This window comes from Cariama cristata, unplaced genomic scaffold, assembly GCF_000690535.1.
Source record: "Cariama cristata isolate BGI_N322 unplaced genomic scaffold, ASM69053v1 scaffold21173, whole genome shotgun sequence".
Lineage (NCBI taxonomy): Eukaryota > Metazoa > Chordata > Aves > Cariamiformes > Cariamidae > Cariama > Cariama cristata.
The window spans coordinates 44133-57524 of NW_009609310.1; the positions used below are offsets into that span (position 1 = coordinate 44133).

The 13392-nt window shown below is 56.0% G+C and overlaps 1 protein-coding gene across 1 annotated transcript in view; it reads left to right on the top strand.

Moving 5' to 3' along the window:
• The window catches only part of ITGB3 (integrin, beta 3 (platelet glycoprotein IIIa, antigen CD61)), a 20510-nt gene that overhangs the window by 4485 nt on the left and 2633 nt on the right, over positions 1–13392 (top strand). Inside the window, 10 exon segments of the mRNA XM_009697509.1 lie at positions 674–759; positions 5161–5353; positions 7141–7393; positions 8125–8287; positions 8897–9058; positions 9217–9312; positions 9523–9612; positions 10007–10141; positions 10570–10999; positions 13253–13392. Coding sequence (XP_009695811.1) covers positions 674–759; positions 5161–5353; positions 7141–7393; positions 8125–8287; positions 8897–9058; positions 9217–9312; positions 9523–9612; positions 10007–10141; positions 10570–10999; positions 13253–13392 — 1748 coding nt within the window.

Genomic DNA, 13392 nt, shown 5'->3' on the forward strand with positions numbered 1-13392 from the left:
GGTGGCCAGCGTGCGTGTCCCAAAGTCCCCATTGCCACTTCCACCAGTGGAGCCCAACCTTTGCCTGGGGCATCAGCACAAACTGCTGCCAGCACGTCTCTGGACTCATGCCCTTTCCCTCCTCTTCCTTCTTCGGGTTTGAACCCAAGCCAAGACGAGCTGCTGAGTTTAGCGTCTGCACAAGGCGGCACCAACCACCCTGGGTCAGGGGTGGTGGGAAGGGGCGGCAGTTTCCCGGCTGCTGGCAGGGCTGTGGGTACCACGCTGCATCCCTGGGACTTCACCCTTTCTCCCAAAGTGTCTGCAGGAAGGCACAAGGGGAGATGTGAGTGTGCCCCCCACCCACCAGCCCCCCAGTTGGAGCGGGGGCTTCAGTCCAACACATGTGCAACATTGCAGTGATGGGGGGACCCTTTAAGGAGCTGCCAGGTGGGAAATGATGCTCAGGGCAGGGCAGGATGAAGCCCAGCTGGTGCTGAGCCGGGGAGGTGGTTATAAAAGGGGCAAGGAGGGAGCAGTTGGGGTTTGGGGCTGGGAAAGGGGTTAGAGCAGGACCTTGGTGGGGTGGGGGCTGTGTCTTCTCATGAAGCTGTTGGCTGAGCCCCAACACTTCAGCACACGTGTGGGGTTTGGGTTCTGCAGGTTGTAACTGCCCTCTGTTTTGCTGTTTCAGGGGGAAACATCTGCACCACCCGTGGGGTGAACTCCTGCAAGCAGTGCCTGGCCGTGAGCCCCCTCTGCGCCTGGTGCTCGGCGGAGGTAAGAGCTGGGAGGAGGCTGAGCGAGGCTGAAGCACAGCCCTGAGCGGGACAGGGGATGCGTAGGAAGGGATGGGCTTTTGGGCTGTGGGATGGGTGCTGGTCCCTGTGTTACAGCCACAGGCTTGGTCTCCATCTGTTCCCACTGTAACTAAACACATTCCTCGGTGGCATTTGGCTCTGACCACAGCTGGAGATGCACATCACGGGGCTCGGGCTGCCCCTGCCCGCCTTGCTCTGAAAATCTGCCCCTTATCTGGGTGTGTCGGCAGGAGCTACATGGAGCTGGCTGGGAAATGCTGATGTTTCCGCTGGGAATTCACTTTGTCTTTCAAAAAATATAAATTTGAATACCTAGTTTACTTTAGGTTTGATTCTCGAAAGCCCATTGTAAAACTCTAGCTAAAGGAGTTTAATTGCTGGAAGGGGAAGGGAGCCTGGTGGGAGGAAGAAAAAAACCCTGATTAGAAGTTAGGGTTTGGGTTTAAAAGCCTTTTTCTCAATGAAAAGAGCGGGGAAGGAAGACGAGGTGCCTGGTTTTGGTTACTGAGCTAGAGAGGATGTGAGAGCTGAGCTGTGGCTCTAAAATCACCCCGTTTGGGTGGGTGAGAGCCTGGGAGATCTGCCACGCTCCCCTCCGAAAACGCTGCCCTGGGGGTTAATCCTTGGGCTGGTAAGAGGAGTTTCCCAACAGATGGGAGAGCAGCCGGAGGGCAGAGACCAGAGGAGGTGAGGCTGGGATGGGGAGAGGTGATGAAATCTCCTTCAAGGCTTCGCAGCTGGGAGCAGTTCCCCCCTTGGCAAGGCTTTTCTGGCTTTCTGCTTTTCCATCCATGAGCCCCTGCTTTGCCCAGCTGCGGCTGTGCCCGTGGTGCCCACCAGGACTAGGGAAATACCTGGGAAAAAGTGATCCGAGCTGAAAAATGCTGTTGGATCATGCCTGCATGGCTCAATGCTTTGGGGTCAGTGCCTATCTGGAGGGGATGCCGCTGCTTGCTGCGCCCATCAGATACCGCCAGGATCTTGGTGTGTGGTGTAATAAAGATGTTTGTGCCCTGTCTTATCTCTCCCAAGGAGTGGCCGAAATTTCCAGCGTGATAAGGGGCCTCGCTCCCCTCTCCGGAGGGGGAACGGTTGGCTGGGCTGGGCTTGCTCCTTCCCAGCCACTGATCCTGGGCTGGGCTGGTGTCTTGACGCTGCAGTGGGGGCTGTGATGGAGGGTTTTTTTTCCTCCAGATCAGCAAAGGTTTCCAAAACAGGAAATATTTCCAGTGCTGCTCAGAGCCGTGCTCACGGACAGACGTGACAAGCAGCGAGGGAGCCGTCCCGCTGCCAGCAACTGGCCCCCGGAGAGCCGGGCTGTGCAAGCTCTGCTCAGCAAGTCTGCCTCCAACATCTGGACCACATTGTTGTAATTTAGCAAATGAGGCTTTTTTTTCTGTGGGTTTGTTTAATTTCCCTGGGGGGGGAGGTCTCTGATACTGTGCCCCCCTCTTTTTTTAAAGGGACGGTGCCCTTAGTTGTGCTCCTTCTGCTCCCACTGCAGCTCTTTCCCATCCGTGCTGCCTGCCCAAGGAGCCAGGGGTTATCGGTTATTCCTGCTCCATCCTGGCTTTAGACAGAAGGATTTCACTGTGGTTTCTTGTGATCACTGACCCCACTCAGCGCTGATGCAGAAGAGAATTGAGTTTTATTTCTTTTTCAGAAAACTTGACCACGCTTGCCAACAAATAGATGTACCCATCCACTCAATTTTTCCTTTTGGAAAAAGTAAGCCAAGCCTTAACACTGAGCTGTGGCTCTAAAATCACTTTGGAGATTATCGTGACAGATCTTCCAGGGGTCTCACCCACCCAAAATGTCATCCAGTGTGGTTCCCTTGGAGGAAAGGTGGAGGCAAAGCTGGACGAGGGTTTAATTTTAGAGAAGCTGCTGGAAGGTTTTAGCTTAATCTACAGAGGCATCTGTGCTTTGGGTCCTCCCAGGAGCTCTCCTGCAGAGAAGCTGATGCTGTTTGTGGTTGCCTGCAAGATGAAAATGGAGATGCCCTGGGGATGCCTGACTTCCCGCAGCCTCCCCTCCCAGCAGCCAGGGAGCTCAGCTTGGGGATGGAGCTGACCCTGCCCTCACTTACAGGGTTTGGGGGCAGCGATCAGGGGATAAAGTCATCAGGTTTCCCATCCTGGAGGGAGCTTGAGCAGATGCTGAGCTGAAACCTCCTTCCCTGCAGCAGGACAGAGGTACCCAAAGGGGAGGTGGAGCTGGGGAGCATCTCAGCCAAGGGCTGCCGGACGGTTTGTGATAGAGGGGTGGGAACAGGGACCCCTCCCAGCCTCTCCGTGATGGGGGGCTGATGCTGTCAGGGCTGTCCTGATGGGGAAGCGGGGTTTGCAGGGTGGGGGTCGGTGGATGAAGTCCCTGCACTGTCAGTTTGTCACCAGCAAGGCTGGGCTGCCTCTGGGTCAGTCCTACCTGGGGCTGTGTCCCAGTCGCTGAGTCTGCAAGTCTACGGAGACTGGGGAGGGGAAAAATAAACCAGGGGCTGGAGCCTGCGAGGCCCTTGTAGCCAAACATCCTGGCGATGGCACAGTAACTTTTTCCTTTGCCTTTTGCAGTAGTTTTGCTTGGGAGGTCCTTGTGCATCCTGAGTCAATCCTGATGTTTCAGGCTCTGGGGAAAGGGGAATGATGCAGCCCTGGGGTTAAATAGTTTCTGCATGGGAATCTCGTGGTAGGAATGATGCTGCTAATCCCATAAGGTGCTACGTGGCCTTTGAGGTCCTAGGAGCTCCCCAGGATCTCCAGACATCACCCAAGAGCCCAGCACCACAGTTAAAAACCTGTCTGCCCAGCCTGCTTTTCACCAGCATATCTTTCTGGTGGTTTCCCCACCTGGGACAGGAATGTATGGGATGATTGATGGGATCTGGAGTACACCAGGCCCCTCTTCCTGCAGGAGGGAGCCCCGTGGGGCAAGCCTGCGGGGTGGGTGGGTGCAAGGGAGCTAATTTACAGGGATGACTTGTCCTCTTCGCCGACAGCATGCTGTCCAGGCAGCGAGGGTGGGAGCGGGAGGCCGCGGGGGAGGAACACGCCTGCTGATGTATTTTCTGACTATCACTTGGCCGCTGTTTCCAGAGGGCTGGAGGCCAGCCAGGGCCTCCCGACACTGTTTGCATTTTTCCACTTGTTTGCTTAAAACACATAAATTCATTCCTGGGTTCAACCAGCCTGAACGTGGGGGAGCCGATATCCTGGCTGGGGAACCTGCCCAGTGCTGGGAGGCTGCGGAGTTGGGGTCCAGCTTCCCAGGAGCAGGGAGGGAGCTGAACCAGCCACACTGGGTCTTGTGCCAGCCCCGTTTGCTGGAGAGAAAGGCTGTGTGCAGGTCATCTGCTGCAGGACCTCAAATATAGAAAGATTTGGGCTGTGGGAGGGAGATGGAGAAATCCCCTGGAGGGGAGGGTGGCTGCTGCCTGGCCGGGAACTTGCGGCAGCAGATCATTGCAGCGTTGGACTGGGAGAGAAATTCTTCCCATATTTGCCTTCATGAGAAACCGGAGTGATGGGAGCCCTCCTGAATGCGCCGTGATAAGGGCGAGGAGCCCGGAGCTTTCTAGGAAAGGGGGGACGGGGCTGGAGCCCCACCGTGACTCCACACTTTGTGCTTCCTGCCCCTGACGGGCGCTTGACGGCTTCTCCCGCAGCCCTGTTGCCTTTTCGCTCTTTAGTTCCTTTTTTGGTTCTCCTTTCCCCAGGCCAGCTCCCTCTGGCAGGAAGCTGGAGAGCTGGAGATAAGCCTGAACCGTTCTCGGACAGGAACCGAGCACCGCTTAACACGGTGGGCTCACCCGCAGCAGGCCTGTTCCTTGCTCACAGTGAGATTTCTAAGGGCACACGTTGAGAAAATGTGGGGAAAAGGCGGCTCATCTTTTGCCAAAGTTTAGAAAATAATCAAAAAAAAAAAAGCGCCAGGCTCTGCCCCTCGCTCCCAGCCTGCCATGTTCACATCCCACCTTGCCCTCTTCTAGCCATCCCACATAGACGGGCTTTCCTTTTAGCTTTGCCAAAAACCAAACCTGAGCTCCGGCTGCTGGGAGGCAGGAGGGGCTTTGGCAGGGATGCGTTATCCCTCGCTCCTTCTTAGCAGGGGTTGCTGAGCTCCCCCCACGGAGCACCGCAGACCAAAACCTGCTCTGAGCCCCAGCAGCACTTGTTGATCCTCGATCCCCTCCGTTTGCCACCTCCCTCGAGCAGGGACCGTGTGCCCCAAAAAGCCTCTTATCCCGATCTTGCATTAGGTGTGATAAAGTCGGGGGTCTCGGGAGTGGGGAAGGGCGCCTTCTCTCCTCCCAGCATAACCCCAGGGGTAGCTGGCTCCTGACCATGTCCCTGTCCCACAGGTCTTGGCACAATCATCCCCTCGCTGTGACCTGCACGCCAACCTCCTGCAAAACGGCTGCGGACAGGACTACATTGAGTTCCCCACCAGCAGCGTAACCATCCTGGAGGACCGACCTCTCAGCAACAAGGGCTCGGGGAGCTCCACCACCACCCAGATGAGCCCCCAGAAAATACAGCTGAACCTGCGGCCGGGTAAGAGCCCCCAAACTGCTGTGGGAAAGGGAGATGCGGTGAGAATAACCCAAAAGGCTCAAGCGATGGGTGAGCCATTGTCCTGTCCCAACGGCCAAGGCTGTCTCATGTCCGTCGGGGCAAGGCCAGGCTGGGGGCTGCACCAAATCCTCCAGGAACATCCCTGATGGGCAGCCGGGTTGTCTGCAAGCTGATTTCTGCTCTTCAGTCTCTTGGGTCAATCCTGTGGTGTCTCAAGGGGCAGGACGGGCTGTGACTTCAACAAGGCACAAGCTTATTTTATAAAGCGATTCAGACCTTAGCCACTGCTGCTGCACTCTGCATGCTTTGGTGGAAGTCAGCTCGTGTCTAATGAGCCGCAGAGCAGCTGGCAGGGTTGGACTGCCAACAGGTCCCTGTAATTTCCCAGGCTCGTTTCAGCCAGGCAGGCTGTAGCCAATTAACTGTTATGGTCATTTGCCAGCATCCAGGAGTTTCAAGTGATACCAGGCAGGAGGCAAAACTAACGGGTGTCACTTGCCCAAGGTCAAATAAACTGGTTTGGGGAATGTGGAGTGAGTGGTGGCATCACCGTGCTCTGCCCTACAGGTCACCCACCCCTGGCCATCCACTCATGGGTGACTCCTCCAGTCTCAGCAAGGTTCCTTGTGCTCATTAAAGCCCTGGGGCCAAATTCCAGTGATTGACAGCACATGGCATGCTGTGCTTATCCCTGGGCCTGGCCAAGAGGGGTCCTGACCCATCTGAATGAGAGCAGTCTGAAGGGTCCCCACGCAATGGGGACATGTAACTGCTAAGTGGCCCTTGCTTTATTTAGGTCTAAAGATATTTGGCCGGAGGCAGGTGGGTGTGCTGCTCTGGAGAGGAACAGAGGCAGCGTGCAGTGCTTGAAGTCCCTGTTTCTTGGAAGCAGTAGAAGAAAACCCCAGCTTGATATCATCTCTGCCCAACCAAGAAGGCTTGGCACGAGTCGTCTGCCTTGACTCATGAATCAAGACCAAATGCTGAAGGATATAAGTAGGACAGGTCACAGCCTGTGTCCCACAAGCTCAGAATCCTCATGGGTTTAGCTCAACAAGGAGAAACAGATGCTCTCTGAGCACAAAGCTGGGACCTCTGCCTACGTGGTGGTTCTCTGGAGGGGGGATGGATGGAGCTCTTTGGGTTCTCTTAGATTTTGAAACTTCCTCCATCCTGAAAGTCAGAATGTGACGTGCAGATTTAGAAGGAAATATGAAAACAATAACAATTTAAGCTCATTTAAAGCTTTTTTCCCTCAACATTTGAGGTGTTCCGAGAAGGCTGCAGCTGTGCCCCAGATTACATTTCAAAGAATCTGTTTCAAAGAACAGCAAGAAAGAACCTTTGTCTCTTTTAAAAGGCAGAAAGAAAGGTCAACCCGAAATGTTTTCAGCATATTTTTTTTTTGAAGTGCAAAAGTCATCAAAACTGGCCTGTTCCCCAGAAGGTTCTGCCTAAGGAGGGTTTTGTTTCAATATAAAATGTTTCACCAAAAATTTCCCAGAGGGAGCTGGGAGGAGCAAAGAGGAGAGGGAAGAAACAGGGGTGGGGGAGACCCTGGGAGATGCTCCGAGTTGGTCACCTGCCCTAAGGGCTTTGCCCCTTTGTGTCTGTCTAACCCTGATCCTCTCCTCCCAGCAGCTTGAAACCATCTCCTTGGGTTCCTGCTGACCCCGTAGGCTGACCTTCTCCCTAGTCCTCTGGTTGAGCCCTCTTTGTTCCTCCCAGGAGAGGATCTCTCACTCCACTGCCCTGTCACGTTACAGATGACTCCCAGATCTTTCGCGTCCAAGTACGTCAAGTGGAAGACTACCCAGTGGACATCTACTACCTGATGGACCTGTCCAACTCCATGAAGGACGATCTGAGGAACATCCAGAACCTGGGCACAAAGCTGGCCAGCGAGATGCGCAAGCTCACCAGCAACCTACGCATCGGCTTTGGGGCCTTTGTGGACAAGCCCATTTCCCCCTACATGTATATCTCTCCTCCACAAGCCATCACGAACCCTTGCTATGAGTAAGTCCCAGGCTGAGGGAGTCCTGTAAGGGCCAGAAGTTAATGGGACATCACTGGAACGTGGCTGGAAATCCATACCAATGGATTTCAGCAGGGAGTTGGGTGCCTGATTTTGGGCAGGGTTTAAGCCTTGCTGCATTGCATGTTCTGCTGGCCCAGGGAGGAGGAGCAGGTCTAAACTAAAAGTACCAAAAATTAAAAAGACTCAAAAGCTCTTAAGAGAACAAACAGTTTTACACTGTTTTTTCAGGAGAGATGTTGAGGCTCAAAGAAAATGACTCCTAAAAATCCCAGCAGGACAGATGCTGGGAGCTGACCTGAGCCCAGCATCTCTAGAATCACAGAATTGATTTGATTGGAAGAGACATCTGGGATCATCACATCCAGCCTTTGCCCTAATACCCCCATGGCACTAAGTGCCACGTCCAGTCTTTTCTTAAACACCTCCAGGGGTGGTGACTCCGCCACCTCCCTGGGCAGCCCATTCCAATGCCTAACGACCCTTTCTGTGAAGAAATGCTGCCTCATTTCTAGCCTGAACCTCCCCGGCACAGTTTCAGACTATGCCCTCTTGTCCTATCACAGGTGGTTGATTTTTAAAAGGTCCTTCACCATCCTCCAGCTGTGTCCTTGGGGTGGTTGGGTCCCTCCAACACATCCTGGGCAGGACCGTGGGATGGGAGCTGGAAGAGCCCTGTGAGCCTCATGCCCTGACTGCTCTCTTCCTGCAGGATCGGGGAAACCTGCCTGCCCATGTTTGGCTACAAACATGTCCTGTCGCTCACGGACGAGGTGACCCGCTTCAACGAGGAGGTGCGGAAGCAGAGCGTCTCACGGAACCGCGACGCGCCTGAGGGCGGCTTCGATGCCATCATCCAGGCCACCGTGTGCGATGTAAGGGGCAAAAAGGCCCGGCTGGGGCCGGCAGAGGGTCAACAGGCTGGGCCTGGTGGGTTGGCAGAGACCACCCAACCCCACCAGGACAGGACCATAAGCCCTGTGGAGCTGCTGCAGGGCTCAGATCGGGAGAGGGTGAACATTCAACTAGGACATTTCTAGACCAACAGTCAAGGCAAGGGAAGGGCAGGATCCTGATGTGGAAAGAGGAGCAGAGGAGGTTCTTGGCAACTGATGACAATCCCATCTCAGCCCTGCAGTAACCAGCCCAGAAAGGGACATCATCTCCTGTGCCTGCACCCTGATTTTGCTGGAATTGGGTTGCATGCCTCAGTCATTAACCACCTTGATTAACGCTCTAGCAAATGAAAACCTGTCTTACTTGTACAAGCAGCCCGTGCCCACCTGCCAGGCTCCACAGCCCCCACACCCCCCACAGCATTTCCCTGGGAGAGCGATTGCCCTCGGTTCCCTCTGCAGTGGCAGGCTGGTCCCGATGGCCAAGCCATGCCCCAGGCGGGCAGCAAAGGCAGGAGCAGGGTGCTGGCACGTAGGGCTGCCCTTGGCACGCCGTGCTGCATGACTGGGAGCTGCTTTTCATTGCAGGAGAAAATCGGCTGGAGGAATGATGCTTCCCACCTACTCGTCTTCACCACGGATGCCAAGACCCACATCGCGCTGGACGGCAGGCTGGCTGGCATCGTGCAGCCCAACGATGCCCAGTGCCACATTGACAAGGATAATTTCTACTCTGCCTCCACCACGCTGGTAAACCCTGACCCACGCATGGGGTTGGGGAGCCCAGAGCTCCTGTTGAGGGTCCCCATGGGAGGGGAAATGTGGTCCAGCCCTGGTTGGAGAGCATGATGGGGACCAGGGTGGTTGGGGGTACATGTTCCCAGGGTATAGCCTCTCCTTTTCCCCAGGACTATCCCTCTCTGGGCCTGATGACTGAGAAACTCTCACAGAAGAACATCAACTTGATCTTTGCTGTGACGGATACGGTTGTTGGCCTCTATCAGGTAACAGCTGCTGTGCAAAGCCACCTTCACGGGGGCTGGTGGGTCCTGAGGAACACCCTTTGCAGCTGGCCATGGGTGGCTGGACATAGCTTGGTGGTCTGCTATCCTATCAAAGCTCCTTGGGCAGCTCCCGTGTGCTGGGACAGGGTTTGGCCGAGCCATGGTACATTCACGCATCACGAGCAGACCATGCTTATGATATTTCTCCAGAACTACAGTGAGCTGATCCCAGGCACAACCGTGGGCACCTTGTCCAGAGACTCCAGCAACGTCCTGCAGCTCATAGTGGACTCCTACGGGGTGAGTGTGCAGTGTGAGAGCCCCACAACAGCTCGTGCTCTCCCAAAATAGCCACTGCTTCACACTGCGAGCAGCCCACACAGATTTGGCAGCTCCCCCAGCCCCAAGCATCCTCCCTGGACCAGCTGCAAGCATCTGCCTCCACCCATGCGTGCGGTGATCCCAGGGAAGGGAGATCTCTGTGTTCACCACTGGCCCCTTCCCATCCTTGAAGGCATTTCCCTGTGGGGAATGATGTAGCCGAGTCCTGAGAAATACTCAGGGCACTTGGCTCCTTTCCCACGTGCGTGGGACCATCGCTGTGGTGTGGTGGCCGCTTGGGAGGACCCCTCCCCAGGACTGAGCCCTGCCCAGCCTGTGCTGTCTTCTCCATCGTTCGTCTCTCCTCCCCCAGAAAATCCGCTCCAAGGTGGAGCTGGAGGTGCGTGACCTCCCCGAAGAGCTGTCCCTGGCCTTCAATGCCACCTGCCTCAACGACGAGGTCATCCCCGGGCTCAAGTCTTGCATGGGGCTCAAGATCGGGGACACGGTAAGAATCCTGTTCATGGGCTTGGTTTTTCTCCCCCTCTACATAGCAGTGCTGCCGGCTCGTCTGATGCTTTCCACCAGCACTGTCTGCTTGTCCCACCACCTCCTCTGTGACACAGAACCTGTAATCTTTGCAGCGGAGAGAGGGGTCCAGCTGAGTGGGTGCAAGGAGGAAAATGCTTTTTTGAGTCTGCTAGATGCAAACTTTGTGGTCTTCTAGCTCAGCCTGGGCTGCTGGCCACTGTGCATGGGATTTAGTCTGGTTACTGTGGCAGGCAGGTGCCATGACCCAAACCATGCTGGGACAGCTTTGAAAAGCCCAAAGAGACCTGGTGGGTCCCATTTCTGGGCTCCTTAAGCTTGGGCATGGACTGGAGTGGGTACCCCAGTGGTGGTACTGACACCCGGACGCACCCCTCTGCCCTCCAGGTGAGCTTCAGCATTGAGGCCAAGGTACGGGGATGCCCGCGGGAGCGGCAAAAATCCTTCACCATCAAACCCGTGGGCTTCAAGGACAGCCTGACAGTGATGGTGAACTTCGACTGCGACTGCTCCTGCGAGAGCCAAGCCGAGGCCAACAGCTCGTCCTGCAGCCGAGGTAACGGCACGCTGGAGTGCGGCGTCTGCCGCTGCAACCCCGGGCGCCTGGGCTCGCACTGCGAATGCTCGGAAGAGGAATACAACCCCTCGCAGCAGGACAACTGCAGCCCCCGGCCAGGCCAACCCCTCTGCAGCCAACGCGGCGAATGCATCTGCGGGCAGTGCGTGTGTCACAGCAGCGACTTCGGGAAGGTGACGGGCAAGTACTGCGAGTGCGACGATTTCTCCTGCGTCCGCTTCAAGGGCCAGATGTGCTCGGGTGAGTGCTGGGCTCGGAGGGGAGGCAGCTCGGGGTGTTTATGCTGCCCCAGCTCACGGACAAGGGAGATCCCAGCTATTTTGGAGCTTGTCCTATGCGTTGTCCACACCTCTGGCTTGCTCAGTTGTGGCTTTCCCTGGACCAGCCCTGGCTCTGAAGTGATGCCAGGGGAATTACTCCCTCTTTGGCAGCTGGTATCGCCTCCTCTGACCAAGAACTGTGGCAGGGTGATGGGCCAGAGGGTTAAAAAGCAGACCTTGGTCCCTGCTTAGGCTCAAGAGTCCCATTGGAGGGACTGGTGGGCACCCAGGGAAGCAGCTCTGGAGTGCACAGGGCAGGGACCCTCCTCAAATCACAGCCCCTAACACATCACAGGTATTGCTCTGCAGGAAGAAACCCCAGGGTGGAGGGAAAGGAGTAAGGAGAAGCAATTTTTATCCTCCACCCAGTTCTTGAAGACTCCCCATTGGCAAAAGCATTGGGGAAGAAAGTCCTCCTCTCTCGCTAGCCTTACAGCATCTCCCCTCCTGAATATTCATCTCTTCCATGTGCTACCAGACTCCCCACTCCAGCCCCAGCTGCTGCTCTCAGTACTGGGGAGAAAGGACCAGGTCCTTGGGTGCTCCTCCCGCGCCAGGGACCGGGGAAGGCGCCCTTCTCTGCAAAACACCCAGCCCAGCAGGGTTTTTGGTATCCTGATGTGCCAGGGCCTCTTCCTCATCAGGAACCCCCATCTAGGTTTTCTCTCACCCACATCTCCTGTAAGCACTGGAGGTCTGAGTGAACCCCGATGCTCTGTCCCATCTCCTGTTTTTTCAGGGGATGCAAGAGGGGTGGCAGCACCCGAGACTGGGGCATGAAGCTGTGGCACATCCCCTCCAAGAGCAGAGCACCCCAAAAGTGATTCAAGGAGGGAACGAGAGAGGGGTAGCCACCCCCTGCCCTCTCCCCAGCCTCCCTCCATGAGCCCAGGCGAGGTGGCTGCTAACACCGCACTAAAAAAGCCACCGCTTTCCTGTTGCGAGCCCAAAAATCCCCAGGAAAACATCAGTGACCAAAGCTGATCCCACTCTGCTGGAGCCCAGCGTGGGTGAGATGAAACCTGCTGGCCAGATGACACTCGGTTCCTGTTCCCCAACATCCCCAAATCGAGTTTTTAGGGCCCCACCTTCCCCTCAGCCCAACTTCATGGCTCACAGCTGCCTCTGTGCTGCCAGGATTGATCCTTTATGTTGTTTTTCTTGGTTTTCCCCCCACCCCGAACAGTCAGTGCCCCCCAGGAGCGGGGTGCCTGTCCCTGCTCCCACTGCCTCTTTGCACAAGGGCTGCTGAGTCTGGCAGGATGGGCAAAGGGCGATAACGAAGCGCTGGCCCCAGCCCGGGTGAGCTGTTAATTAACATGATCCCTCTGACCCTGTTGGCATCAATCCTGTCCCATTGAGCCACTTCTCCCTGTTTCCATGCCTTGTCACCCAGCGTGGCACTATTTTCCTGTGACTCAGCCTTAGTTCCTCATTAACAGGGTTACACATTTATTTCTCATACCGGTGCCTCCAAGGCCATGGCGGAGGACGGTGCCCGGCCGATCCCACGCCGGGAGCCACGTTCCTGACGTGCCCCGCTGCGCTCGGGGCTTGGGATGGGTCGGCACGCGCCGGCTCCACGGCATTTCCACCACTTACTGTGTCTTGTCTCTGAGCCGAAATCAAACCGCAATCCAAATAACTCCAGGCTTTGGCAGGATTTGAGCATGTCTGTCTGTCTGACTGATTAAACCAGTCTCGGCGAGCGTGCGGAGCTTGTTGGGCTTTTCCCAGCAGTCAGCTTCCCCTGCTGGACCGGGGCTGGGAAACGAGTGGGATTTGGAGGGGTTTGACCAGATGTCCTGACTCGATCTGAAATTAAAAGCCAAAGCTTGACTAGCTCAGAGATGGATCTGATTGAGCATCTCCAGCTGCTGTTGCCAGCCTGCCAGAGCTGGGGCAGCTCAGCCTGAAATTTGGCAGTTTTTTTCTTGTTTGGGTGGAATAAGAGTAGTTTTGGGGACACAGCAAAGGTTGAGGTTTGATGTGAGCTGCTGTGTGTCCCACCCCAAGGACAACGGTAAAGGGTTGTCCCAGATAGCTGGTCTGCCTTGCCATGCCCACGGAGGTGGAACTGCCGCTCTGGGTACATGGGCATCCCATATGGGTGGTTGCTAACGGGACCTATGGGGACACTTGGGGGTCCTGATGCCCTCTGGGTTGTCCCCAGGCCACGGGCAGTGCAGCTGCGGAGACTGTCTGTGCGATTCGGACTGGACCGGCGACTACTGCAACTGCACCACTCGCACCGACACGTGCATGTCCAGCAACGGGCTGGTGTGCAGCGGCCACGGCTCCCGCCCCTGCGGC